General features: G+C 32.9%; 1 protein-coding gene across 4 annotated transcripts; it reads right to left on the bottom strand.

The window, feature by feature from the left end:
• LOC142351564 (cysteine dioxygenase type 1-like) lies at positions 1-26,127 on the bottom strand. Of its 4 annotated transcripts, none has more exons than XM_075403653.1 (6): positions 25,908-26,127; positions 17,276-17,645; positions 11,385-11,527; positions 7,990-8,094; positions 4,769-4,862; positions 1-382 (listed from the first exon to the last, which is right to left on the bottom strand). In XM_075403653.1, the coding sequence occupies exons 2-6, from the start codon at positions 17,410-17,412 to the stop codon at positions 286-288; spliced, it is 576 nt and encodes a 191-aa protein (XP_075259768.1). In that variant the 5' UTR covers positions 17,413-17,645; positions 25,908-26,127; the 3' UTR covers positions 1-285. The 4 variants fall into 4 exon arrangements, with proteins under 4 accessions (XP_075259768.1, XP_075259769.1, XP_075259770.1 ...); XM_075403654.1 differs by having other exon boundaries at positions 25,968-26,127; XM_075403655.1 differs by having other exon boundaries at positions 25,983-26,127.

Below are 26,127 nucleotides of genomic sequence, written 5' to 3'. Positions count from 1 at the left end.
TATTTTTCGTAAAAATTTTTTATTCCATTTTAGTGTGAAATATATAAAAATCAAACAAAATTTATTCTAATATTTGCTATGAAAACAAAATAAAAAATCATTTGATACAAATCTTAATGAGTTATTTTCTACTTCTTTAAACATAAATAATAACATATTGTAGGCCATCACACTGTTTAACAATAGGGAACTTGAAATTTTTTCATTGGATAGGTTTAAGTTTAAGATACACTAAGGAAACTCTGTCAGTTCGCAGAGAATAATCTCGAATGTGCAAATCCAGCGTCAAGCGTATATTTGAGTGGGTGGGGGTACTTTCTGACCATCTTTGGAAGTGAAAGTGAGCATTATCTTCTGTTTCTTCCCAGTTCGCTCGTCGTATCTGGAAATAAGAGAAAGTAGTTGAACAGTTTAACACAAACAAAAACTTCCTGATTTTAATTATGATGAGATTTTCAAACTCTGACATATTTTACATTACGAACCGATAGATTTTATAAACTATTTCGCTAATTTGTGGAATTTTGTGAGAAATGCTTTGTAAAGAATACTACTAATAATAATGTTTTATTAAGCAGGGTTTAAACAGCAATAAAAGACCCTGGAAACAAAAAAATTCGAGAAGAACTAAATTGATCAACTAGAGTGACACCATATGCATCAAAGCTTTCATGTAAGCTTCAAAATTCACAGCAGTTTCTCGACATTCTATACCTAATCAATAAATTGCTGAGAATGATGAATTAGTGTTTAAAGTGCATAGAAAAAAAGTGATTATAAAATTCGATTTCATTTTATTTGCCCAGGGACTTGTTCATATAACACCAAGAATGTGTATTTTAACCTTTTTCTAAGATACCCCATTTACATATGCTTAAACCTATTGATGTTCCGACACCGCTTGAGTGTGGAGGAACTATATACTCAAATGGTTTTTTTGTTCAGACAATTTTGACCAATCGATATATTAATCGTAGAGAGTTGTGAGTAGTATCATTAAAAAGCCCGTCCAGCGTAAAATATGGAATTAAAAACCTTTCTTCGAATTTTTTTTTCTAACGCGAGTTATCTTGTTCTAAATTTTTGTGAATATTTGACCGATTTGTAAATATAAGACCAATTTTTTTTCACCTTTTCCAAAATTTTTGCTTGAAATTTCCTTAATTTTGGTTAAAAAATGTAACAATTGTTAACAATAATACTGTTATTTTTATTTTGAGAGTCAAAAAAATTTTTTTGACTCCCTTGATTGAATTGTTTTGGCTAAAACTTCGGCTAAAATTTCAAAAGTCAGCATTTCTCAACAAAAATTGCCCGAAGTAAGCTACTTTAGTCCACTTTGATTAAACTCGGTGGAAATACACACCAAAAAACATCTAACACAATCCTTGTTAATTCAAAAAAGAATCTACTTCCAGTTCTACTTCCGCTTCCCTGAAGAGTATTATAGAATTAAAGGTTTGCCGTTTTTTGCTAACTTTACTCTATGATTATCAAAGTGCAGCATTTAGCTCTTTTGATCTTTTAACTAACAAATTATCAAAGTATATTTCATTCGAAACAATTGAGTGTTCCCAAAGGACGAACAGCAATAGCGAGGCTGATTTTTGTCGAATTTTGAACTGTTGCAAAAGAAAAATACTTGGAATTGTAATCAGTCGACCTTTTTTAAAAGAATATTTTTTTATGTTAATTGAAGCACTGAACAATTCAAAGCAAAGCTCACTGTTGATAGGTTCAATTGGCTTCCTAAGCAGTTCCAAATTAATGAATCTTGCTATTTTTATGGAAAACTAAAATTGTTTTGACTTTTGAAAATGTTTGTTTTTTAAGTAAACAATAGCTTATTGAAATTTGTCAAAATTTTTCTTTTAATTTGGTCAACTTGTTGCTAATTGTCAGCAAGAAAAGAAGAAAGAATGTTTCCTCTCCATCTATTGTCCACTGAATTTTTTTATTAAGTTTTTTCGCGGTAATATGCGTTTTGTTGTGGTTTGTTCTCCTTGATAAAACTAGTTTTCACAAAGTTTTTCGATCAGAAATTGTTTCGAATTTGAAAGGTCTTCAAAGGCATAGAGTATGATTTAAGATTTAACAGCTTCGACACTCACTTCTTGAAGAATTTATCTGAATTTTTTAATTTTGTCTGTAACTGACGTATTTAATTGTCATTTTAGTTGTATGATTTTTACTGGTAATTACAAGTTTCATTGACTTTTATGGAAAAAGAAAGGCCAAAATTCTGATTTGAGCAGATAGCTGAAAAAAAAACTTTTTTTTTGCTTTGCAGTTAAAAACTTTTTTTGTATATTCTACCTAGTTTCGTTAATTACAGATCCCTTAGGACATTTGTGTTTTCAAGAGAATGTGCAAGTGTACAAAATTTTTTGAATAGAAAGAATTGGTAATGAATTTAATGGCTATAACACGGTTTTTTTGTAAAAAACATTATAAAGTAATTTTTGATTTTGTCTATATTTGATGTTCTTTTTGTAGACATAAGACAATATCGTAATAATTACAGATCTCAAGTTTTTTTTGGGCAAATAGACAAATCTCTTTAAGCAATTCATTTTTTCGCTACTGGCTTTCATGACTTTGAAAAATTTTTTTTTCGAAACGTACAAAAACTTTACTTAATTTTGCCACTTTATTCTCGGTGGTTGTCTACTTGTTACCTTTAATCAATAATGAGAGGTTGCATATTGCATCCTTGGGGCTTGAAAAGGACTCATTTGAACATATTTTTTAGGCGCAAAATTTGGCTTTACGTGTTCGGAGTCGTTCTCTCGCAAGTTTTAATTGATTTTTTGTTTGTTGTCATTTATAACCTTGTTGTTCGTTTATTGTTCATTTTATAACTAAATTAAATGAAACCGTATTTCATCAAAAAACATATGGGATGTTTTCAATTGCTATCTATTGGTTTTCTATACTTTAAAATTATTTGTTTTTTTTAAATTGAAGGCATTTTTTTTGAAATTTTCTTTTTTTGTTCGTTTTTTTCTAGTTATTACCAAGCTCTATTTTGGAGTGGTCCCATACCTTTTCTAGTGAAGTACAGGTTAATATGTTGATTTTCAGTTTTATCTAACGCTTTTTTGACCTTGTTAATACTCCTTTTTTTAAAAAAAGCGGACATATATTTCGGATGTAATAAATGTTTGTTGTTTTTGTTTGATTTTGTTGTTCATCTTAACCGGCCGTCCTAATAATGGCCGATCTCATCAATCCATCAATGTTATGCAACTTTTTTACTTCACTGAGTCTTTTGCTTTGGAGGCGATCTTTTTGTGCTTACATTGTTTTTGAAAATTACTTGAAAAAAAACCGAAATTTTATCGCCTTTTCATTTGGTAGACATTTATGTCGAAAATTTGTTTGAGCGGCATCGGAACTTTATTTGCAAACGCACATTACCTGGCTTCCTTGTTTTCATTTACAGCTGCACATTTAAATTTAAGCACAAAATAACCGAAATGCTGCTTGTCCAGACCGTCCCAGATAAAAACTCCGTTATCCAGACTTTTTTTTGGGTTCATTTCCAGTCTTTTGCGCTTTTTTTGTGCCTTCAATAGCGCTTTTTCAAGCTTTTCTTGTTTTCAACAGAAATACGTTTTTTTTTTGAAAAAAATTTTCTTGTTGTTTTCTTGCGTTCAGAACTTCATGTGGCGTGATAGCCGAAAGGTAAGGTGTGTGATTCACACGCCAATGATTGAGAGTTCAATCCCCTGCCTCCGTGAAACTCTCTGTGCAAGGACCTGCCCTTACCTAACCAAAGCTTCAGGTTCACCATGGCCTGACCAATGTTGGCTGCAATGATGGTACCACATGAAAGTTTCAAACGCAAAAAAGTGACCATAATCACCAAAAAAGAGCAATGCCGCTCGTAAAAAGAAGAGTATGAAATGCGGGGAAAAATACGAAAATAGGCAGCTGAGAACAGGGCGTTAAGGTTAAAAACGCTGCAGTTACGCAGGAACCAATAATTATGTCCAGACTTAAGTGCGCTCATGTCCAGATTTTTCTCCATACTCATGCATATCATATAGGTTTAGATGATAATTTTAATAATGCATTCAATTGATTCATGCATATCTCAGGGTGATGGTTGGTAGTTGTGCATATCTAAGTACAAAAACTTGAACAAGAAACATTATTGTTGAAAAGCGTGATATCTATTCAGTTAAAAAAGCGTACTCTTGTTGCAACTCAACGATGTTCCCTAATTAATGACGTGAAGTTATGAAATAAACGGAAAAAAGTTGCATGCAGCTCTTCCTAGATTCGAAGTTTTTTTCACTTCTGTACTAATTTGAGTTGATGTTTTCTGCTTAGAAGGTTTTCACTTGAGAGAGCGCTTTATAATGAGTGTTGAATTAAACATTGCTCAACATTGAAGTTTTGTGTGCATTCAAAGTAACCTATGTCCAGATTTTCGTGCGTTCACTCGTGCTTCCAGACCGCTTAATTTTGAACGCATGAACCCCCTTAAGCGTTGATTTTGGTCTGGGACGTCAGCCTGGGATCCATATAATAACAATGCAGCCAATTAAGTTCCGATATTTGCACACAAAAATTATTACACTTTGTAAATAATGTAGTTTTGTTTCTAGACGGTTTTTTAACCAAATGTATTTTTCTTTTTCAAATAATTCGTTCAATATACCTCGAATGCTCACAAATTTCCGTTATCAAAACACGCGGTTAAATACCAAAACTGCGTAAAGTGTATGTCGGGTAGGGGGGGGGGGGGTGAGATTCAAACCTGTCTGTGCAGTTGAATGATGGAATGTAAACATGTAGAGTCATGGCTTCCTCATAAGCAGACGGATTCTCAAGTCTATGCAGGCCAATATCATCTGGAAACAACATAGCTGCGTCGAACTTTTTCATCTAATTTATGTTTCAAAATAATGTTTGCTCCCCGCAAGCTCACTTTTACAGCCCGGGTCGAATGTCCTCCCTAAAATCCTCCCATTTTGATGTAAGAATGGGGGGGGGGGTAATTTGTCTATGGGGGGTAAATTGATGTAAGAGTGTGGGGGTAATTTGTTCAGAGGGGGTAGAATGATGTAAGAGTTGGGCTGCAATGGGAGGACTTTTAAGGAATTACCCCCCTGACTGAAATTGTCATGTAAGAGTGGGCTGCAATGGGAGGACTTTTAAGGAATTACCCCCCATGACTGAAATTGCCATGTAAGAGTGGGCTGCAATGGCCTGCAATGAGAGGACTTTTAAGGCATTACCCCCATGACTGAAATTGTCATGTAAGAGTGGGCTGCACAGGGCTGCAATGGGAGGATTTTTAAGGAATTACCCCGCCCCCCTGAATGAAATTGCCATCTAAGAGTGGGCTGCAATGAGCTGCAACGGGAGGACTTTTCAGGAATCCCCCCCCCCCCTGACTGAAATTGCCATGTAAGAGTGGGCTGCAATGGGCTGCAACGGGAGGAGTTTTCAGGAATTACCCCCCATAACTGAAATTGCCATGTATGAGTGAGCTGCAATGGGCTGCAATGGGAGGACTTTTAAGGAATTACCCCCCTGACTGAAATTGCCATGTAAGAGTGGGCTGCAATGGGCTGCAATGGGAGGACTTTTAAGGAATTACCCCCATGACTGAAATTGTCATGTAAGAGTGGGCTGCAATGGGCTGCAATGGGAGGACTTTTAAGGAATTACCCCCAATGACTGAAATTGCCATGTAAGAGTGGGCTGCCAAGGGGGTAAAATGGTGTACGAGTAAGGGGGTAATTTGTTCAGAGGGGATAAAATGATGTAAGAGTTGGGCTGCCAAGGGGGGTAAAATTGTGTAAGAGTGAGGGGGTAATTTGTCCAGAGGGGGTAAAATGAGGTAAGAGTTGGGCTGCCAAGGGGGGTAAAATTGTGTAAGAGTGATGGGGTAATTTGTCCAGAGGGGTAAAATGAGGTTAGAGTTGGGCTGCCAAGGGGGGTAAAATGGCGTAAGAGTGAGGGGGTAATTTGTTCAGTGGGGATAAAATGATGTAAGAGTTGGGCTGCCAAGGGGGGTAAAATTGTGTAAAAGTGAGGGGGTAATTTGTCCAGAGGGGGTAAAATGAGGTAAGAGTTGGGCTGCCAGGGGGGGGGGGGTAAAATGGTGTGAGAGTGAGGGGGTAATTTATTCAGAGGGGTAAAATGATGTAAGAGTTGGGCTGCCGAGGGGGGTAAAATGGTGTAAGAGTGAGGGGGTAATTTGTTCAGAGGGGGTAAAATGATGTAAGAGTTGGGCTGCCAAGTGGGGTAAAACGATGTAAGATTGAGGGGGTAATTTGTTGTGATGGGGCAATTCTAACAATTATTATTTATATATATATATATATATATATATATATATATATATATATATAGACCGTCAAGAGTTGGACAAGCATCGATGGTCTGGAGGATAAGGCGACGCAGCTGAGGGTACAGAGGTTGTGGGTTCAAGACTGGCAGTCTTCAGGTTTGGGGGCTAAAAGATTGAGGGGGTTAATTGATGTAAGAGTTGGGCTGCCAGGGGGGGGGGGGGGGTAAAATGATGTAAGAGTTGGGCTGCCAAGGGGGGTAAAATGACGTAAGAGTGGGGCTGCAATGGGAGGATTTTTTAGGAAAATGCAGCTCAAAACTCTTACGTCTTTTTGGGCTGCATTGGGCTTCCAAGGGGGGTAAAATGGTGTAAGAGTGAGGGCATAAAAGACAAATTAACCCACCACTCTTAGATCTTTTTTGGTCTGCCAAGGGGGGTAAAATGGTGTAAGAGTGAAGGGCTAAAAGACAAGTTACCCCCCAACTCTTACATCGTTTTACCCCCCTGGCAGACCAAAAAAAATGTAAGAGTGGGGGGTTAATTTGTCTTTTACCCCCTCACTCTTACACCATTTTACCCCCCTTGGAAGCCCAATGCAGCCCAAAAAGACGTAAGAGTTTTGAGCTGCATTTTCCTAAAAAATCCTCCCATTGCAGCTCCACTCTTACATCATTTTGGGCGGAAAAATTCAACCCGGGAGGTTTTCAATCATAAGTTCAAAAATTAAACAGTGAATTGGACAATTACTATCAGCTTCAATCAAATTTGTTGAAATTGTAAATGTTTGGTGCAACATTTCGTGAAGCTTTCTGTTGAGGCGGCGAAATGCGATGAAATCAATGCAAGAAGCGTCGTCTTTTGTCAACTTTTAATTGTCAATTTTGTCGGTTTTTTTTCTGTAGGAACTGTCGATTATCATCGTTTATGTAGGCCTTGTCGGTATTTGATGCAAAAAGTGTCGATTAGCGTAGTTTTTTGTCGGTATTGTCAGTCTGATTATGATTTAAAAAGAAAAGAAGTTCTTGAAAACGGAGTGGGAGTTGGTGCAGTGAAGCAGAAGGTGGATTTGTATCTTAGGTTCGAATTCTAACGAGGACTGTCCTTTTTGTAAGAGTTTCAGAACGGAAAAAACGGAAAGTTCTTACGTAATGGTTAAGTGACTCTGCTTGAAGTCACTGGAGAACTTCTGGCTTTTTATCGAGAACCGCGAAGCGGTTCGATAAAATAAGTCAGAATTTCGAAGTGACTTCTGCAGAGTCACTTAACCATGCTTAAAACCCGAAACGCGCACGTTTTAAAATGATGAAAGTCAACGGAATTCAACTTCTGGCTAAGTAGCGACTTCTGGCATTTTGACTTCTGGCACTGCAGACTTTCGGTATTCTAAAATGTGCAAGTGAGTGTTTTAAGTTTAAATACTGACGAAAACCGATAAAAACTACAAAAAAAACGTAATGGCTTTGATCGGTTTTGGCGAAGTGAAACCGACGAAAACCGACAATTTCTTCTTCTTACTCTGGTGCCATTTTCAAGACGGGATGTAAATCAAAATATGATTTTGGCTAAAACCTTTGAGTGTTTTTAAAAACGAGAATTTTTTACAATATTTGTTAATTTTGTTAAACACTGGACTGCATATTGATGTGTTCCATAATCTGTTGTATATAAATTTGTCTTACCAGATATGTATGCGACCTCTTCCGGTTGTAAGAGTGTGACTGATTTTTCGGGCAAGGGTGCTTTCTTGTGCTTTGGAAAGTCAAACAGCGTCTCTTTTATTTCACCTGTAATACGCAAAGCAACAAAAGAATTTTGGATAGTTAAAAAAGCAGTTCAAGCGAAAAATTGATGTGTCAAAATAAAACTCATCAGACGTTTTTAATTTTTTGGTTTCTTTAGAAATTAGCACTACCCTGGCCAATGTCTGATGCTAACCTTGCAAGATCGTGCCAGACTATGTTAATCTTCTAGATTCCTGCAAATTAGCTCCTCTTGAGTTCCGCTCTTTCGCTTTCACAGAAATTGTACGAGTGATAATTGCGAGTTTTTTAAAAAATAGACCGAAACATCAAACTGTAAATACAATTTTATATAATTTATTTTGACAAAGATATGTTGTTGCTGTTCTATTGAGCAATATTTAAAAAGTTTTGAACCATTTGGAAAATCTGAATTCACATAACTACGCGTTCCGACGATAACTATAGACAATAACTCTATCATAATTTAGCAGAACTGAGGTGTCACAGTTTTTTTAACGCTTCGCTTCGCTTCCTTAAACAAATGCATACACTCTCATTTTGGAAAAACAGTTTTTGAGTTTTTATAAAAAAGTGATGGAAAGTCTGCGCGTCATATGCGCGTAACATGCGCGAGTTTTCCTTGTATTTGAGAGGCTTTCCTATGCTTTTTTTTACTTCTCCGGATGTTCTCTGGGTGTTAATCAAGAAAGATTTAATGTTAATGTTGTAAGAATCTTGCAAGATTTTGGAAAAATCTCTCAAGATTATGTTCCGAATTTTTATGTATCTTCAATTTTTCAAGACTCGCTGCAAAGCAATTTTGGTGCACAATGACTCCAGACAAATATTTCAGCAAAACACTTTGCCCTAATGACAACTGTAGATCAGGAAACTATAAATGATAGAGTAAATTCCACTGATTTGTAACGCGCCTGCTGTATAAACTGACAACTTTATAAATAAAGCAACAACATGGCAGTCAAAAACTTTTCGAAACCTCCGGAAGAGAGCAATTAAATAATAATTGGAAACATATAAAAACAAAATTTTTTTTTGGCAGGCCAATCACAGTTGAGGATGAAGCACTCTGTCTGTGCTGATTGGGTGATAGCTTTTAAATAAACTACCAAAAATTCTACGATAGGTTTTGGACGTTAATTTGCAAAAGCTCAGGTGTTGCGTCAAGCTAAGGGAAATAAGTGTTAGTGCACGATCAAGCTAAACTACCGTTTTCAATTTTCATTGCAAATCACTCTATTCATTGATGCATGATTAAACTCAGTATACTTTTTTGGGATATTGGAAGGTACACAATGTATGTTTTAATATGTAGTTGAAAATAACTTTGCCGACTAATAAGTCCTGTATTAATATTGAATTTACCCCCAAACTTTTAATTAATACTACCTAAAAGCCCAATCAACCAAAAGTACGAGATAAATATTTTGCTTACCTAGGATGAAAAGGATGCCTTGAATATCAGTTTGATCAAATAGAGTAAATTAGATTAAGAATTAATTTTAAATAAGAACTTAAACACTTTTAATTTTAAGTCAATTTCGATTAGAAGTTCTGATTAATAATTCAAATGTTTTTGAATTACGAAGAAGAATATTTCCTGAACTGCCGAGCCAAAAAGGTACAATCAAAGACAAGCAAATATTCAGAACAGGATGGCTTTCAATCAAATTTCGTGCAAAAAAGGAGCTTTAATCTGTTTCGTCCCTCACCACAGTATGTTGTATATCCAATTTCAAATTACATGTTTATACATAGCACGTTACTATTTAAAAACAGCACATTCAACGGGCGCGTAATTGTTTTATCCCCACTAAAAGTGGGAGGGTTTGAAACAGAATAGATCTAAGTTTTGTTCCCCCTAAGCTGGGAGTGGAAACAGGTAATATAAGTAATATACCCAAAAAGAAAAACTTAAAAAAGTAACACTTTATTTATTCAAAAAACAATGTCAAGAGGTAACATTATCAATGGTAGTGTTGGGTAATTAACCATAAACTGACAACTTTATAAATTTTGTTTATAAACGGAGTGAAGTTTTAAACAGAGTGAAGTTACTCGCCTTTTAAATGCGCCAATAAAAGCCTGATAACGCAATGTTAGACAGTCTGTTTTTGAGCGTTTGTCTTTTTGTCGGTTAGAGAAATGATTGCAAGATTCCCGCGTTTTGAAGTTGGCTTCAACTTCAGTAGATAACAGACTTATGTCACAAGCTAGGATTAAAAGCTTGATATAAAAGTTCAGATAGATCAGCGGGACATCAGTTTTTATGGTAAACAGTGGTGTCTCCATCTTAAATTTAAAAAAAAATATTATTAACAGTGGTTATGTTGAGGCAGACGTAATATTAACTCTTGAAATGGATATTTCAGCTCTAGCTCATCAGGTGACAAACATTATCAAATATTCTCAATAGTTCTAGCTGACAATCAAAGATTTTCGTACAAATTGCAGTTGTAATCAGATGACAATTCTAGATCTCATCGCAAGAATTTTTCAGTCCGACGATTAAAAAAATTTAGATTCCGTCGTTCTTATTATGTGAAAGAGTAAAATAAACATAATTTGACTGAACATATTTTTTACTAAACATATTTTTGTCAAATTTGAACAACGATACCGATAATCCAACAGCAGCAAAGTGCACAATATGTTGTTGTTTTTCTCCAGTTTTAATTATTTTTTAAAATAATTTTTTTTAAAGTCATGAAAATCTAGCAGCTGTAAATTGAAATATCTAAAAGTGTTTGTTCATTAAACCACGGAAAGTGCACAATATGTTGTTGTTTTTCTCCAGTTTTAATTGAGGAATTTTTGTTTTCGTTAAGAAAACATAAAAATTAGTCTCATGACATCATATCAAAACGTGGAAATTATGAAAGGATCATCTTTTTTCTCTGAGCATTCTGATCAGGATTCACAGAAAAATTTAGACAAAATGGCTATGAAGAGACCTCAGTTCAGGGTTAGCAATTAGCTGCAAGAATAATTTGATTTGCAATCTAATTGACCAGAAAATTCAAGTTAGTTACAATTGAAGTTCTGAAAGTCAAAAAAGCAATTAATGTTCTCATGGGCGATAATTTTTTTGTAGGACGACATTTTCTCACAGTTTCTGTATGTTGAAAAACAACCTTCAGGAAGAAACGGAATACAAAAAGTGTTTTACATTTTAATACGATCATGAAGTCGTTTTCTCGCAAAATTTTAATCGAATTTGTATGCTCTTATAGGAAAATGATGTTTTTCTACATTCGGTCGATGTAAGATGGTTTTTCATGACAAAATAAAAATTCATATTCAAAAATTCTCACCCTGCAGAACTTTCATGGCACAGTGGCATCCGCAGTGGGAGTGAACAGATGTGGCATGCCCTTCCCCCCACCTCATAAGAATGACCTCGTACAGTTCACCCTTCTTAACCAGGTTGCGAGTGTAGCGGAGATCATCTCGAAACCTAATCGCAAACGGGTAACTCATAGATACAGCACTCTTAAGGTGATTTTCAACTTCTATAGAAATTGCTGCTTATATTTATCTATCTTTCATAGACATCAGTTATTAAAAAATAGTGTCAAAGTCAGCGCTAATAATTGCAAAAATATGTAAGAAGAGCCGTGAATGAGTTGATAATGAGATGTGATGGCTCACTTTTATTTTTGATTTTAAGTTTTGATTTCAAATGGTATTTGTAATTTTATATCTGCATTGAATGGTAAAAGTTAACTCAAGAGTTAAACATTTAATTCACCTGTTCAAAAAATTATGCGAGGTGTAGAAAAACTTAATAACAAAGTCTTAATAGCGGTTGTAAACCTAAACTAAGCTAAATATCTAGTTCAATGTTTTTTTAGTAGAAAAAAATTGGAACCGGCCCTTAATGACAAAATCAACAAAATCAGCTAACATAAAAATTAAGCTCATTATTTTTGAAACCAACAGGTTCCAAATTAATGAAAACACTTAGATATGAACCGAGATCATTAAATAGGTTTGTAATACGATCATTTATGACTCCAAACGATAAGACCTTTGGACCTGTTATTATTAACATTTTTGTCATACGACTACAAAAAAAAACAACAAGTTTAGAAAAAAAAACAAAAACTCAAATCAATTTTGTGAGAAAACAGTGTCAAAGTCGTTAAAACCATCCTCTATTCCCTAAGAAAAAGAAACGCTTGGTTGCTCGTTTTTTTAACGCCGATAAAGTGATATGCGACCACTTCTCATTGGGACTAGGTAATAATTAGACAAGCGCAAAGCTAAAATCAAATTTTTGTTTTTTTCAAGGCCATAAAAATAATTAGCTTTCCCTGAAGCAAGAAATTAGGTATTTTTGTCACTAAACAAAATTATTAAGACCTTTTTCAATTAGAATATGTAGTACGTTTACAAGAAAAACTACAATATTTTTTGGAGCCATTAAAACCATATAAAATTAACTTAAATCCTTAGATAAGTTAAATTTGCCTTCCATGTATGCCAGCAACGTGATATGTTGCCTGTAATTATTGATGCTAGTTACAAATACACAAAAAAGAACAGAATATTGAGAGTTGAATGCATTTTTTTGAAAAAAAAACAATTTTAAAAATATTCAAACAATCAGTAAACATTTAAAAACAAAAAAAAACAGTTTTAATTAATCATCCAATTAAACTTGTTGGCAATACACCGGCATCGAAGCCGTTAAAACCACATCTTCAGTTAAAAAAACAGCTTTAATCAAATGCGCTTTAATCAAACAATTGAATTTTTTGCGAAAAATATCGTTGTCGAAGCTGTTAAAACCATAATTAAAATGTGATAACGTGATGTGTGACCAGTGATTAATGAGACTAGGTAACAACTAGGCAAAAAGAACCGAAGGTGATAATTTAAAAAAATTTTTTACAATTCTTGAAAAAGTTATTTTTAAGGCCATGAAAACCATCAGCTAACATCTATAATCACTAAATAGCGTATATACGTTTGAGACCTCTTAATTTTGCAGAAATTCTCATACGACTACGAGGAGAAAGACAATGAAAGACAAACGTGAAATAAATTCGGAAAATTTGTGAAATAAATTACAATCCGGAATATTTTTGGATTGAAGAGTTAGACCAAAACTAGCCTTGCTAATTGGAACCGTCTATTACAACGGAAATCCGTCTATTATTCACAAATCTTTAAACCTCTTTAACTACCTGAAGAATCTTATTTATCCCATAATCTACGCTAGAGGGACTTTCTAATGATACCAGTCTCAACTCTCTACGATGAACATATCGATCGACCAAAAATGACTAAACAAAAAAACGGACTTGAGTATATAGTTCTTCCCCCACCTAAATGAGTCGGAACAGTGAGGAATCATATATGATTTGTATGACCATCTATGGTTGACAGCAATCGTTTTGTTGTTTCTTGTCGTTTTTTTGAGTTCGTCGACTATTAGGGTTAATTAAACTTCATTATTGCTTGCACATGGAGTATTCCGTAAATTTAAGCAGCGCATTTTTTTTTATAAGGACATTTGTAACCAGAAGATTTTTCTTCTGATTGTTTTCTTTGACAGTTTTGCCTCTGTTTGTCTATCAGAGGTCAAGTCAGTTTTCCTTTATAGCACAAATTAGATTTTTGAATGTTTCTTTACTTACCGTTTTGGTTATCAAATCTTTTGTCTAATAAATTAGATATTTTAGCAATGATTTCTAACTTAATTTTTTTGATTTTATGCATTTTCTGAGTTCTATTATTCAGATACACCTCTTTTAAGCATGGAGCACAGTTCTTGCGTCATTTTTTAATTTTACTGTTTTTTTTCCGTAGATAATACTACACAAAATCTTTAGCGGATCTTTAGTTTTTTCGGGAATTTTTTTTTTCCAATTGATGTCCCTGACTTCATATATTTTCCACTTATTTACCAAATACATGACTTCTACTAGATTTTTTTAAATTCTTTCTGCACGCTTTATTGTTTTTTTTAATGGTTTGCAGTGGTATTTAACAAGCTAATACCAACATAATCAGAATACCAATATTTTTCTAATTTTTCTCTCTAGTTTTCATTTTCTCTAAAATGAAGCTAAGTTTCACCTCAACCAAGCTATCGGTATGTTAGTTAATGTTTTAAATTTTTTATTTAGTTGACGTTCTATTTTATATGTAACTCTTTTTTTTCCAAAATTTTGAGTTTTCATAACGGGATAAACCCGGTGAGAACCGGGGTAAAGCCCGGTGAGAACAAAGTTCATTAGGAGCCCCAGCCAACTTTAGCAGTCATTCAAGGGCATGTAGTGCTGAAAATCTGCGAAAGTATAAGTTCAATGTGAAATAGTTTGATTTGGGAGTTGACCTCAATATAATTTGATTTGGGAGTTGAAATAGTTTTTGAGCTCAAATATGTAATAATGTTCGTTGTCATTTTTTTTAAAATTATTTTTACTTAGATCGTTCTTTAGTTGCGGTTATCACTTTCATAAAGATTGTTCAACAGCCAGTTTTTTGAGTTCCATTGTTTCGTAAGGTAAACTTAAGAACACAAATAACACTTTATCAGCAGTTTTGCAAATTATTTTAATAAATTTTGGTCTATTTCTTAATTGTAGTTGGGTCTTAGGGTGCCGACTTTTAGGGCTTGAAAAATGGTTACTATATGCTTTTTGGAAACAAAAAATTCGCTTTTTCTAATATGTGAAACCTTATTAACATAGCTTTTTTAAAAAGTTTTTTGGAAAATACTATCCTCTTTCCTGTTTTTGTTTTTTTACAACTTTGCAATTTGTAGGAATCAAACAAAAAGAATGAACGAATGAACAATAGCAGAGCAGTTTAAGTTGAAGCGAAATATAGTTCTTGATTGTTTTAGAAACAAAAACAAAATTTGCATTACAAAGTAATTAACTCAGCAGAAGAACTAAAAATGATGTAGAGAGGTTATTAAACGCATAGATCCAATATGATTACAGCGGGAAAAAATGAAGGACTTAGACAAGTTCAATGTTAGTTTTGGTGCAAAATTCTTACCAGAAAAAATGAAATTGAAGTTGTAAAAGCCCGTATAGTAAGAAAAACAATGTCTGTGTTTCTTTTAAGTAACCGCACATTAGTAGTTATCAGTTGGTGTTTTCAAGAAATGTTTAATGGGTAATCAAGCGAAAAAGAGAAGGAAAAGAACAATTAAATAGCGCTTTAAAGAACTTCGCCTTTTTTAAAAATTTTTCCATGAAAAAATTAATCTGTTTACAAACCTATGATTGCCGTCAGCCCGAAAAAAAATACAAAGCAAAGTGAACAAACGTTTTCAAGTCAGACTTTATGCAGAAAAAAGTAAAGCTAACTGTATATGGAACAGTTTCACTCTTTGTTTTGTTTCGTGCTTGGTTGGAGCAAAGGCATTTTAATAATTAAAACCTGATGCTTTCATAGTGTAAATCTGCAAGGTTCTGTGTTTTATGTAAAACTTCGAAACATTTTGAATGCCATGACAAAGAAAAATAGCAAAAAATCTGTTGAAGGACATGCCTGAGAAATAATGGAAATTAAAAAAAACAAACTGATATCTTATATTTTAATTGTGTCAGTCACCAAACATATCTGTTGAAGATTGGGAAAGTCATAGTGTCCAATTGAAATCTGAAAAAGGAAAAAGTAAAATTGATATAGTTTTGGTATTCTTCCTTGGAACGAATTGCCATTGTCCAGATAAAACAGCAATGAGAACCATTGAAAAATATATAGGTGAGAAAATCTGAAAGAAGAGTTTTCAAAAAAAGAAGAGTTTTCAATTGGGTTATGAATTATTTTTGATAATTGAGATTGATAGCAAGGACTAGATTTGTTTATGACACTAAAATGAAGCACACAGAAGAATAGAAAAGCTTTTTGGAAAGATTTTTGTTAGAGAGAAACTTGTTTGAGCGAGTTTTTTTTTTCCCGTAAATCAAAACTGTCTACATTCCCTTTCTAGAACAAAAGAAAAAAACTGAAGCCTTTTTCTGTACCTTCATGAAAAAATTAATACTAGTTCCAGAGTCCAGAGTTACAGTGTTCTTTAAAAACCCCACTTAACAAGAAGATTTCAAACCGGTTATATTACAAAAATCGCTGGCAAACGCTGGGAAATTTAAACGCTGGCAAATATCTTACAAGGAAAATGAGTACGAAGACCTAGGTTTTCCATGTTTTCTTATATCACTGAGATCATAAAACGAATAGTCAAAAATTGTCTAAATGAAAAGTTTTTAACCCCTAAGTGGAAGCAAATTTTTTCACAGGATCAATTGGACAAGTATCCATCACTAGGAACGAATGTAAACAGGCATGCATGTATTTGCTTCAGGATTGTTGAGCATGAAACATATCTTTCGCAGAGTCCTGAAATTGGCAAATGAAGCACACCACCGAAATGCTGTTATCTTGCGAAAACTTTTACGCGAGACAAATTGCCTTTTGTGAATGACCTTCTACGACGACCATTGCACTTAAATGTGGGGTCAAAACGTTCGGAATTAAACGACACGTATAAAAATTGAGTATCTTCAGGTTCAAGAAAAACTGTCAGAAGAATACAAACGAATGCGAGAAAATGCAGGAGATAGAGATAGATAGAGAGAGAGAGAGAGAGAGAGAGAGAGAGAGAGAGAGAGAGAGAGAGAGAGAGAGAGAGAGAGAGAGAGAGAGAGAGGGATACAGAGAGAGAGAAAGAACGCTCAAATGGAGCAGTTGGTTCTCAATTGAGAGCATGGTTTCAAAGTTGCAGTGAGTGAGCCTGCAGATTTATTTGAAACTATTGGTTGAGAGGATAATGAGATTCCAGCCAGCAACAGAGCTACCCGGAAGCAGACCTTTTTAGAGTTATTTGAGTTAAGAAGTCAGTTGAAAGAGTTTTTGGAAACGTTGCGCATAAATTGTTTGAATTGGTTTGACTTAGAGTGAACCATTAACCAGTTTTGATAAAAATTACTATTCGATTGTTGAAGTTATTCAATCATATGTTTTTGGCTATAAATTTCTGGTTGCATATATTACAATTTTTTATTATTATTTCAACTACCCAGTGTGCAAGAGCCGAGAGTGCACTTTTTATGGGAAAAGAAGAGAACACTCCATATAAGTAGACAAACTACCAAACAAATCTTTCGGAATTTTGATAGACTTCTGGGCGCTAACAGCTAGAAACTCAATCTTGATTGCACGTGTTGTATTTACTCACGCAAACTGAATCCATTCGTTTTTGTTGCTTTTGTACGATTCCAGCATTTTGCACAGTTCATTTTGGTTCACATCATAACCCGTTGAACACGTAGAGAATAGTAGGTCCAAATTATCGAGAAGATTATAAAGGCTCATTTTAAAATCAAATTTCTAATGAATAATTAAAAGATTCGAATAAGTTAGAAGCAAAGTTTAAATTCTGATAGCAAATTGAGAATTAAAAGGCCACTGAACCTATTTTTGTTTTTTTTTGTAATATCAACTCTTTAAATTGCTTTTCACTTTTTTCGCAATTTGTCGATTTGATCGTAGTGATTATAATAACAGAAATAAAATTGATTCTGAGGGGGCGATTTTCAACCTCCTATCTAAAGAACAAGTTGAACGTATAATTAAACTCAAAGTTATCATTTGAAAGCCTAAAAAAGGTTATAATAAGATGTTTATAAAATAGTAAAAATACTTTTTAAGCATCAATTAATTTTAGTACTCTCAGTACCTCCAGTTTTGTGCGTGTCAAAAAAACCAAAACACAAATGATGATTTAAAAAATGTACAAATAAACAATATGCGGAAAACTGTATTAAAAAAAAATCAAAACCTGAATGACGGAATAGGTCAATTTGACTATTGTTCTTCCATTTATTAAAAAAAAGTAATCAAGAGGATACTCTAGTTCAGATCAGAAGGCTACCTTTTCAATTCTTGTAGAACTCTTCCAAAGAGAGTCAGCCGTTTGTTACAGCCGATCTCCGAACATTTTGGCATATTTTGTTTATTATTTGCTTCCGTGATCGAAAAAGAATGCAAATATTGACTTTATTTTTTCAATTTAGCTGCCGTAGAAAACTTGTTGATAATATTAATTTTTTGCATATCAATTCACTAATTTAATTCTATATCTTTTCTACGCTGCTTGGTAATTATGATCGGATTCTCACGTTTTCCAAATATTAGTTATCAATTTATTTGAGTTTATTATGGAGAACATTCGGTTTTTATTGGTATAGAATCCTACTCGCCTGTAAGTAAAAGAACGGAGAAAGAAAATTGAAAATCTGAAACAAAAATTTACGAAACATGATAAAGCAATCAATAGCAGTCAAAAATCAATTTTTCGTTAAATTCAATAATACGAGCCAGCGACACTGATTATAGTTTCTATAGCGTTAATTTGTGGAATTTTTCTACAAAAGCTTTTATTAGAGTTCAAATATCTATAATACACTGAACTACACTGTACGTTAAACGTATTTTTCAGAAATTTGAGATTTTTCGAACTTAAAATATTGACAATATTGGAATGGAGACATCTTTTAGAAAAGTCAATTGAAAAGCAAAAGCATTGCGCTCATTTTTTTCCGAACTAAGCGCAGTGTTTGTTTTCAGCTAAGTGCCTTTGACTTTTTTTTCTTCGAAGAGGAATCTCTGACCTCATGCAAAGTCAAAAATAGTACTGGGCAAGTCTAAGTGCAAGTCTATTGTCAGTACTGTGTCAGCCAACTATAGCCAGCCGTGCACTTTTTACACTTGTCAGTTTGAAGGTCTAAAACGCTTGAAAACGTTGCTCTTATCCTCATAATGTCCGCATATTACGTCCCCATGTCCACAGAACATCCTCAGGTCCCCTATTTATAGTTTGGTAGGTTGTAGGAGTAAAACTGAAAAAACAGAGTTTTTTTCGAAATTTTATTTCAAAAATTTTTGAATAGTTGGTTTTGACGTAGAAATCCAGTACGAAATTAGAATTGCATTTAGAATTGCCAGTACTAAAATAGGATTGAAGTGCGGCACTGGACCTTTTTCGCGAAATTTGAAGAAAAATAGAGATGCTTTCTTAAAAATAAAAATACTTGTCATGTTTTTTTTTGCTTTGTAATTTCTGCTCTCTACATGCATTGACAATTTAAATCTTGGATAAATGTATATCTTGGGAAAACATGGAGTATCTTTTTGGAGTGCTTCATAATGGCAGCTTTTTATTTCTAACTGTCATTCCTTTGTCTGAAGTGTTGATTATCATATGTTGCTTTCAAAGACAATTTTAGAGTGTTTTCGTTGTTTGTTCATTTCTGATTTCGTATTACACTTTGTATGTTTCTATTTTCGTAGCAAAAACAAACTAAGTTTGCTAATTTTGATGGTTGTCTTTGATAAATTCTCCTTTGATCCTGCTGAACAGCCAGTTTTTTTATTTCCATCGTTTCGTAAGGTAAACTTAAGAACACATATAGCACTTTATCAGCATTTTCTTGGCAAGTAATTTTAATAAATTTCGGTCTATTTTTCATTGCGGTTGGGTCTTAAGGTGCCAATGAAAACTTTCAGGGCTTGAAAAATGGTTACTATATGCTTTTTGGAAACAAAAAATTAGCTTTTTCTAATATGTGAAATCTTTTTTAACATAGCTTTTTCATAAAGTTTTTTTTTGGAAAATACTATCCTTTTTCATGTTTTTGTTTTTTTTTCAACTTTAAAAATTGTAGGAATCAAACAAAAAGAGTGAACGAATGAACTATTGCAGAGCAGTTTAATTTGATTTGAAATCTAGTTCTTGATTCTTTTAGAAAAAAAAATTGCATTACTAGTAATTAACTCAGCAGAAAAACTAAGAATGATGTAGAGAGGTTATTGTACGCATAGATCCAATATGATTACAGCGGGAAAAATGGAAGACTTAGACAAATTCAATGATAGTTTTGGTGCGAAATTCTTACCAGAAAAAATAAAATTGAAGTTATAAAAGCCCATACAGAAAGAAAAACAATTCCTCTGTGTTTCTTTTAAGTAACCGCACATTAGTAGGTATCAATTGGTGTTTTCAGGAAATGCTAAATGGGCAATGAAACGAAAAAGAGAAGGAAAAGAACGATTAAATAGCGCTTTAAAAAACTTCGCCATTTTTTAATTTTTCCATGAAGAAATTAATCTGTTTACAAACCTATGATTGCCATCAGCCCGAAGGGAAATACAAAGCAAATTGATCAGACGTTTTCAAGCCAAATTTTATGCAGAAAAAAGTAAAGCTAACTGTATATGGAACAGATTCACTCTTTGTTTTGTTTCGTGCTTGGTTGGAGCAAAGTTATTTTTATAATCAAAACCTGATGCTTTCATAGTATAAATCTGCAAGGTTCTGTGTTTTATGTAAAACTTCAAAATATGCTGGATGCCATGACAAACAAAATAGCAAAAAATCTGTTGAAAGACAAGCAAAACAATTAATTGAAATTTGTTTGTACCTTCATGATAAAAATAGAACTAGTTCCTGAGTTACAGTGTTCTCTAAAAATCCCACTTAACAAGAAGATTTCAAACCGGTTATGTTTCAACTTCGAAATTTAAACGCTGGCAAATATCTTACAAGAGAAATGAGTACGAAGTTTTTTTGCTTTTTGTGAATGACCTTCTACGACGACCATTGCACATAAACATCGGGTCAGAATGTTCTGAATTAAACGACACGTATAAAAACTGACAAGATTGAGGATCTTGAGGCACAAGAAAAACCGTCAGAAGAACACAAACGAGCGCGAGAGAATGCAGGAGAGAGAGAGAGAGAACACTCGAATGGAGCAGTTGGGGCTCAATTGAGAACATGGTTTCGTAGTTGCAGTAAGTGAAACTGCAGATTTATTTGAAATTATTATTTTTGAGAGGATTATGAGATTCCAGCCAGCAACAGAGCTACTGGGAAGCAGATCTTTTTAAAGTTATTTGAGTTAAGAAGTCAATTGAAAGAGTTTTGGATACTTGCGCATAGATTGTTTGAATTGGTTTGACTTAGAGCGAACTATTAGTCAGTTTTGATAAAAATTACTTTTCGATTGTTGAAGTTATCCAATCATAAGTTTTTGGCTATGAATTTCTGGTTACTTATATTACAATTTTTGATTAATAATTCAACTACCCAGTGTGCAACAGCCGAGAGTGCACTTTTTATGGGAAAAGAAGAGAACACTCCATATAAGTAGACGAACTACCAAACAAATCTTTCGGAATTTTGATAGACTTCTGGGCGCTAACAACTAGAAACTCAATCTTGATTGCACGTGTTGTATTTACTCACGCAAACTGAATCCATTCGTTTTTGTTGATTTTGTACGATTCCAGAATTTTGCACAGTTCATTTTGGTTCACATCATAACCCGTTGAACACGTTGAGAATAGTAAGTCCAAATTATCGAGAAGATTATAAAGATTCATTTTAAAATCAATTTTCTAATGAATAATTAAAAGATTCGAATAAGTTAGAAGCAAAGTTTAAATTCTGATAGCAAATTGAGAATTAAAAGGCCACTGAACCAATTTTTCTTTTTGTAATATCAACTCTTTAAATTGCTTTTCAATTTTTTTTTCGCATTTTGTCGATTTGATCGTATTGATTATAATAAAACAAAAAAAAAATTGATTCTGAGTGGGCGATTTTCAATCTCCTATCTAAAGAACAAGTTGAACGTATAATTAAACTCAAAGTTATCATTTGAAAGCCTAAAAAACGTTATAACTAGATGTTCATAAAATAGTAAAAATACTTTTTAAGCATAAATTAATTTTAGTACTCTCAATACCTCCAGTTTTGTGCGTGTCAAAATAACCAAAACACAAATGATGGTTTAAAAAATGTACAAATAAACAATATGCGGAAAACTGTTTTAAAAAAAATCAAAACCTGAATGACGGAATAGGTCAATTTGACTTTTTTTCTTCCATTTATTAAAAAAAAAGTAATCAAGAGGATATTCTAGTTCAGATCAGAAGGCTACCTTTTCAATTCTTGTAAAATTCTTCCAAAGAGAGTCAGCCGTTTGTTACAGCCGATCTCCGAACATTTTGGCATATTTTGTTTATTATTTGCTTCCGTGATCGAAAAAGAATGCAAATATTGACTTTATTTTTTCAATTTAGCTGCCCTAGAAAATTTGTTGATTTTATTAATTTTTTGCATATCAATTCACTAATTTAATTCTATATCTTTTCTACGCTGCTTGGTAATTATGATCGGATTCTCACCTTTTCCAAATATTAGTTATCAATTTATTTGAGTTTATTATGGAGAACATTCGGTTTTTATTGGTATAGAATCCTACTCGCCTGTAATTAAAAGAACGGAGAAAGAAAATTGAAAATCTGAAACAAAAATTTACGAAACATGATAAAGCAATCAATAGCAATCAAAAATCAATTTTTCGTTAAATTCAATAATACGAGCCAGCGACACTGATTATAGTTTCTATAGCGTTAATTTGTGGAATTTTTCTACAAAAGCTTTTATTAGAGTTCAAATATCTATAATACACTGAACTACACTGTACGTTAAACGTATTTTTCAGAAATTTGAGATTTTTCGAACTTAAAATATTGACAATATTGGAATGGAGACATTTTTTAGAAAAGTCATTTGAAAAGCAAAAGCATTGCGCTCATTTTTTTTCCGAACTAAGCGCAGTGTTTGTTTTCAGCTAAGTGCCTTTAACTTTTTTTTCTTCGAAGAGGAATCTCTGACCTCATGCAAAGTCAAAAATAGTACTGGGCAAGTCTAAGTGCAAGTCTATTGTCAGTACTGTGTCAGCCAACTATAGCCAGCCGTGCACTTTTTACACTTGTCAGTTTGAAGGTCTAAAACGCTTGAAAACGTTGCTCTTATCCTCATAATGTCCGCATATTACGTCCCCTTGTCCACAGAACGTCCTCAGGTCCCCTATTTATAATTTGGTAGGTTGTAGGAGTAAATCTGAAAAAAAAACAGATTTTTTTTCGAAATTTTATTTCAAAAGTTTTTGAATAGTTGGTTTTGACGTAGAAATCCAGTACGAAATTAGAATTGCATTTAGAATTGCCAGTACTAAAATAGGATTGAAGTGCGGCACTGGACCTTTTTCGCGAAATTTGAAGAAAAATAGAGATGCTTTCGTAAAAATAAAAATACTTGTCATGTTTTTTTTTGCTTTGTAATTTCTGCTCTCTACATGCATTGACAATAAAAATCTTCGATAAATGTATATCATGGGAAAACATGGAGTATCTTTTTGGAGTGCTTCATAATGGCAGCTTTTTATTTCTAACTGTCATTCCTTTGTCTGAAGTGTTGATTATATTATGTTGCTTTCAAAGACAATTTTAGAGTGTTTTGGTTGTTTGTTCATTTCTGATTTCGTATTACACTTTGTATGTTTCTATTTTTGTAGCAAAAACAAACTAAATTTGCTAATTTTGATGGTTGTCTTTGATAAATTCTCCTTTGATTATCAGTAAACTTTGATGCAGAAAAATAAGGAGATTAATATAACAGAGAGCCTATGCTTCATCAACTGCTGCTTAGTTTCACAAAAATCATGTTAGTATTACTTATCTTATTTTGATCTACAGTTTGTTTGGACGTTTGAATGGGCAGTTCTCGCTAAATTTCAAATTCTCAAAAATTTAGTTAATTTTTATCACTTTTAATGCGAAGTTCATCCAAATGTTTAAATAAAATAAAAAAAGGAGGCTAGAAGCTACGGCAAAATTTTTCATTATTCAGAAAAGTTGCAGTAAAGAAAAACTTCAAAATTTATCATTTTTGTTTTCGGACTGTGAATGGGAACATTCATTAGTTGGCAAAAATTTTACTTTCAGTGCTAGTTTGTTTTTAATAAAACCTCATTTGAAAATGGATCAGTTTTTCTAATTGATGAAAATTTCTTCTCTGTTGTCTCTCGAAAGTAAACGAATAATTTATGCTGCAAATTTCTCTTCCTAATATTATTTTTAATTCCTTTTCTCATTGTTATTGTCTTTTTTGACGATGAATACGATACCATTATTATCATCTTGTTTTGAAGATTTTAGAAAATTTATTTTGCCACCAAAACGTCCCATTATCATTCCGAAATGTTTTTCAGCTTTTGTTACAATGACTATCTAGCTGTTGTGAATAATATTGTAATTTGTATTTTTGTCAGCTTTTCGTTTTTGTTTCTGAGGTCCAGAAAAACAAAAACAAAAAAAGATACATAAATGAAATAAAACTAATAGGAAATTGACAGTACTAAACTATCTATGTATTTTTGTTTTAAAAGCAATTATTTTAAATTTTTTTCAATAAAATCAATCACCGACAAATTTTAATGAAGAAATTAATTTTTTTATTTCAAGCAACTACATTTTAAGTATTTTGACTTGATCTGCTTCTTAATTTTTTAGTATTCTATCCTTCCTTAGTTTTATTTTTTACTCGTTTATTTCGTTTTTGGTTTTCTGGTATATTCGATGTCACATCCAATATGAAAATCCGTGAAAACTCCGAGACCAAAAACTAATTTTAATTATGTCGAGAGTCCTTGATTCAGAGGAGAAATTTTTAACAAGCATAAAAAAAAATCAAACTCAATTTCTTTACAATCTAGTCCATTATTTTATAAATCAATTAAACATTTCCTAGTCATCAATTGAGCCGTTTTTTGTCTATTTGTTTAATAAATCTCTATTTGCTTAAAAAAACTTGGTCTTTTTGCTTAATAGTGCTCTATTTGCTTAACAAAACTGGGCAAAGCTTTTTATCTCGTTTTTGTTTTTCAATTTTACGCGTTTAAAGCTTCATATTTTTGTCCTTTTTTCAAACTGAAGTTCACAATTTGGTTTTCCATATTTTTTTTGGTTCAATTGCATACTTTTGAATTTCCGTAGTGTTCCTTGAATATCAGAGCTAAAATTGAAACTTTGAAATTTGAATTTAAGATTGGAGATTAAAATTCTGTAAAATTTTAAAGTTTATTTTGAATTGGCATAAAGAACTTGATATTACATTTTCCCAGTTGATTAGATTATCATGCCTTTTTCCCTGTTGATTTCTAAATGCTTTCGAGCTTTTAAACTTGCGGAACAAGAACTTATTAAGATATATCGATTAAAAACAAAATTTATTGGTTTCGGTGCTATATAGGTATCTTTCTTTTTTCACAAATTAGATGTCAATTCTAATTACGGAAAAAACAATTTTTCAACTTCGGTTTAGTTATCATTGTATTCCGTTAAAAAGGAGTAGCACAAAATGAAAATTCCAAAATGCCAAAGGGTCTGTGTCTTATCTCAGTAATACACTTTCAAAAATCTAATTCGATCAAAACTGAGAAAAGTTTACATATGAGACTGGTTGAAGCGCTATGTGCAAACTGAAAGCACTGATTGATGAGGTTTTTTTGTGCATCAAAACTCTAATCAATAGTTTTGTACAGAAAAGTACTGAGCTGGCAATAGAGAACCAAAAATTTAGTTTCGATTTTGGTTGTGTGATTTTAGTTAAAGGGTATAAAATATTTATGAGCAAAAAGCGTACATAGAGATTTAAATTGAAACAAAGAAAGCATTTAGAGAAAAAACATTTGTAACAAAAGTTGTTTAAGAAAAAATGATCAAATCAAATACAAAATAAAAAAGTCCCCACTGGAAAGCAATCTGAAAGGCGATTTAAAATGGAATTGATCTATACTTCATAATTAGATTTAGTACCTATCAGAAATAAAACAAAATTTCATGCACAGGTTATAAATTTTTTTTTTTGAATAACGATTAAATATTAAAAAGCAAACTTTTCTCAACAGAGATAAGCTGCACTATCACTCAACGGCTAAAATTTTTACTTATTTAACCGAAACAATTTTTGCCCAATGGTTTTGCGGGAACAATCATGAAAAGTTGAAGACAGAGACCACAAAATTTTAAACCGTTTTTTGAAAGTATTTCAACAATTCGGGGAATTGGAATAATAAATCTCAAGAACACAAGTTAACAGCTTAGCTACTCAAAGTACAGTGTGAAAATAATGATTTTGTAAATTAAAGCGTAATTCTTACAGCAAACAATTTAGGA

Source organism: Convolutriloba macropyga, chromosome 13 (assembly GCF_964194025.1).
Source record: "Convolutriloba macropyga chromosome 13, txConMacr16.3, whole genome shotgun sequence".
NCBI lineage: Eukaryota > Metazoa > Xenacoelomorpha > Acoela > Convolutidae > Convolutriloba > Convolutriloba macropyga.
This window is presented reverse-complemented; position numbering and strand designations above follow the sequence as displayed.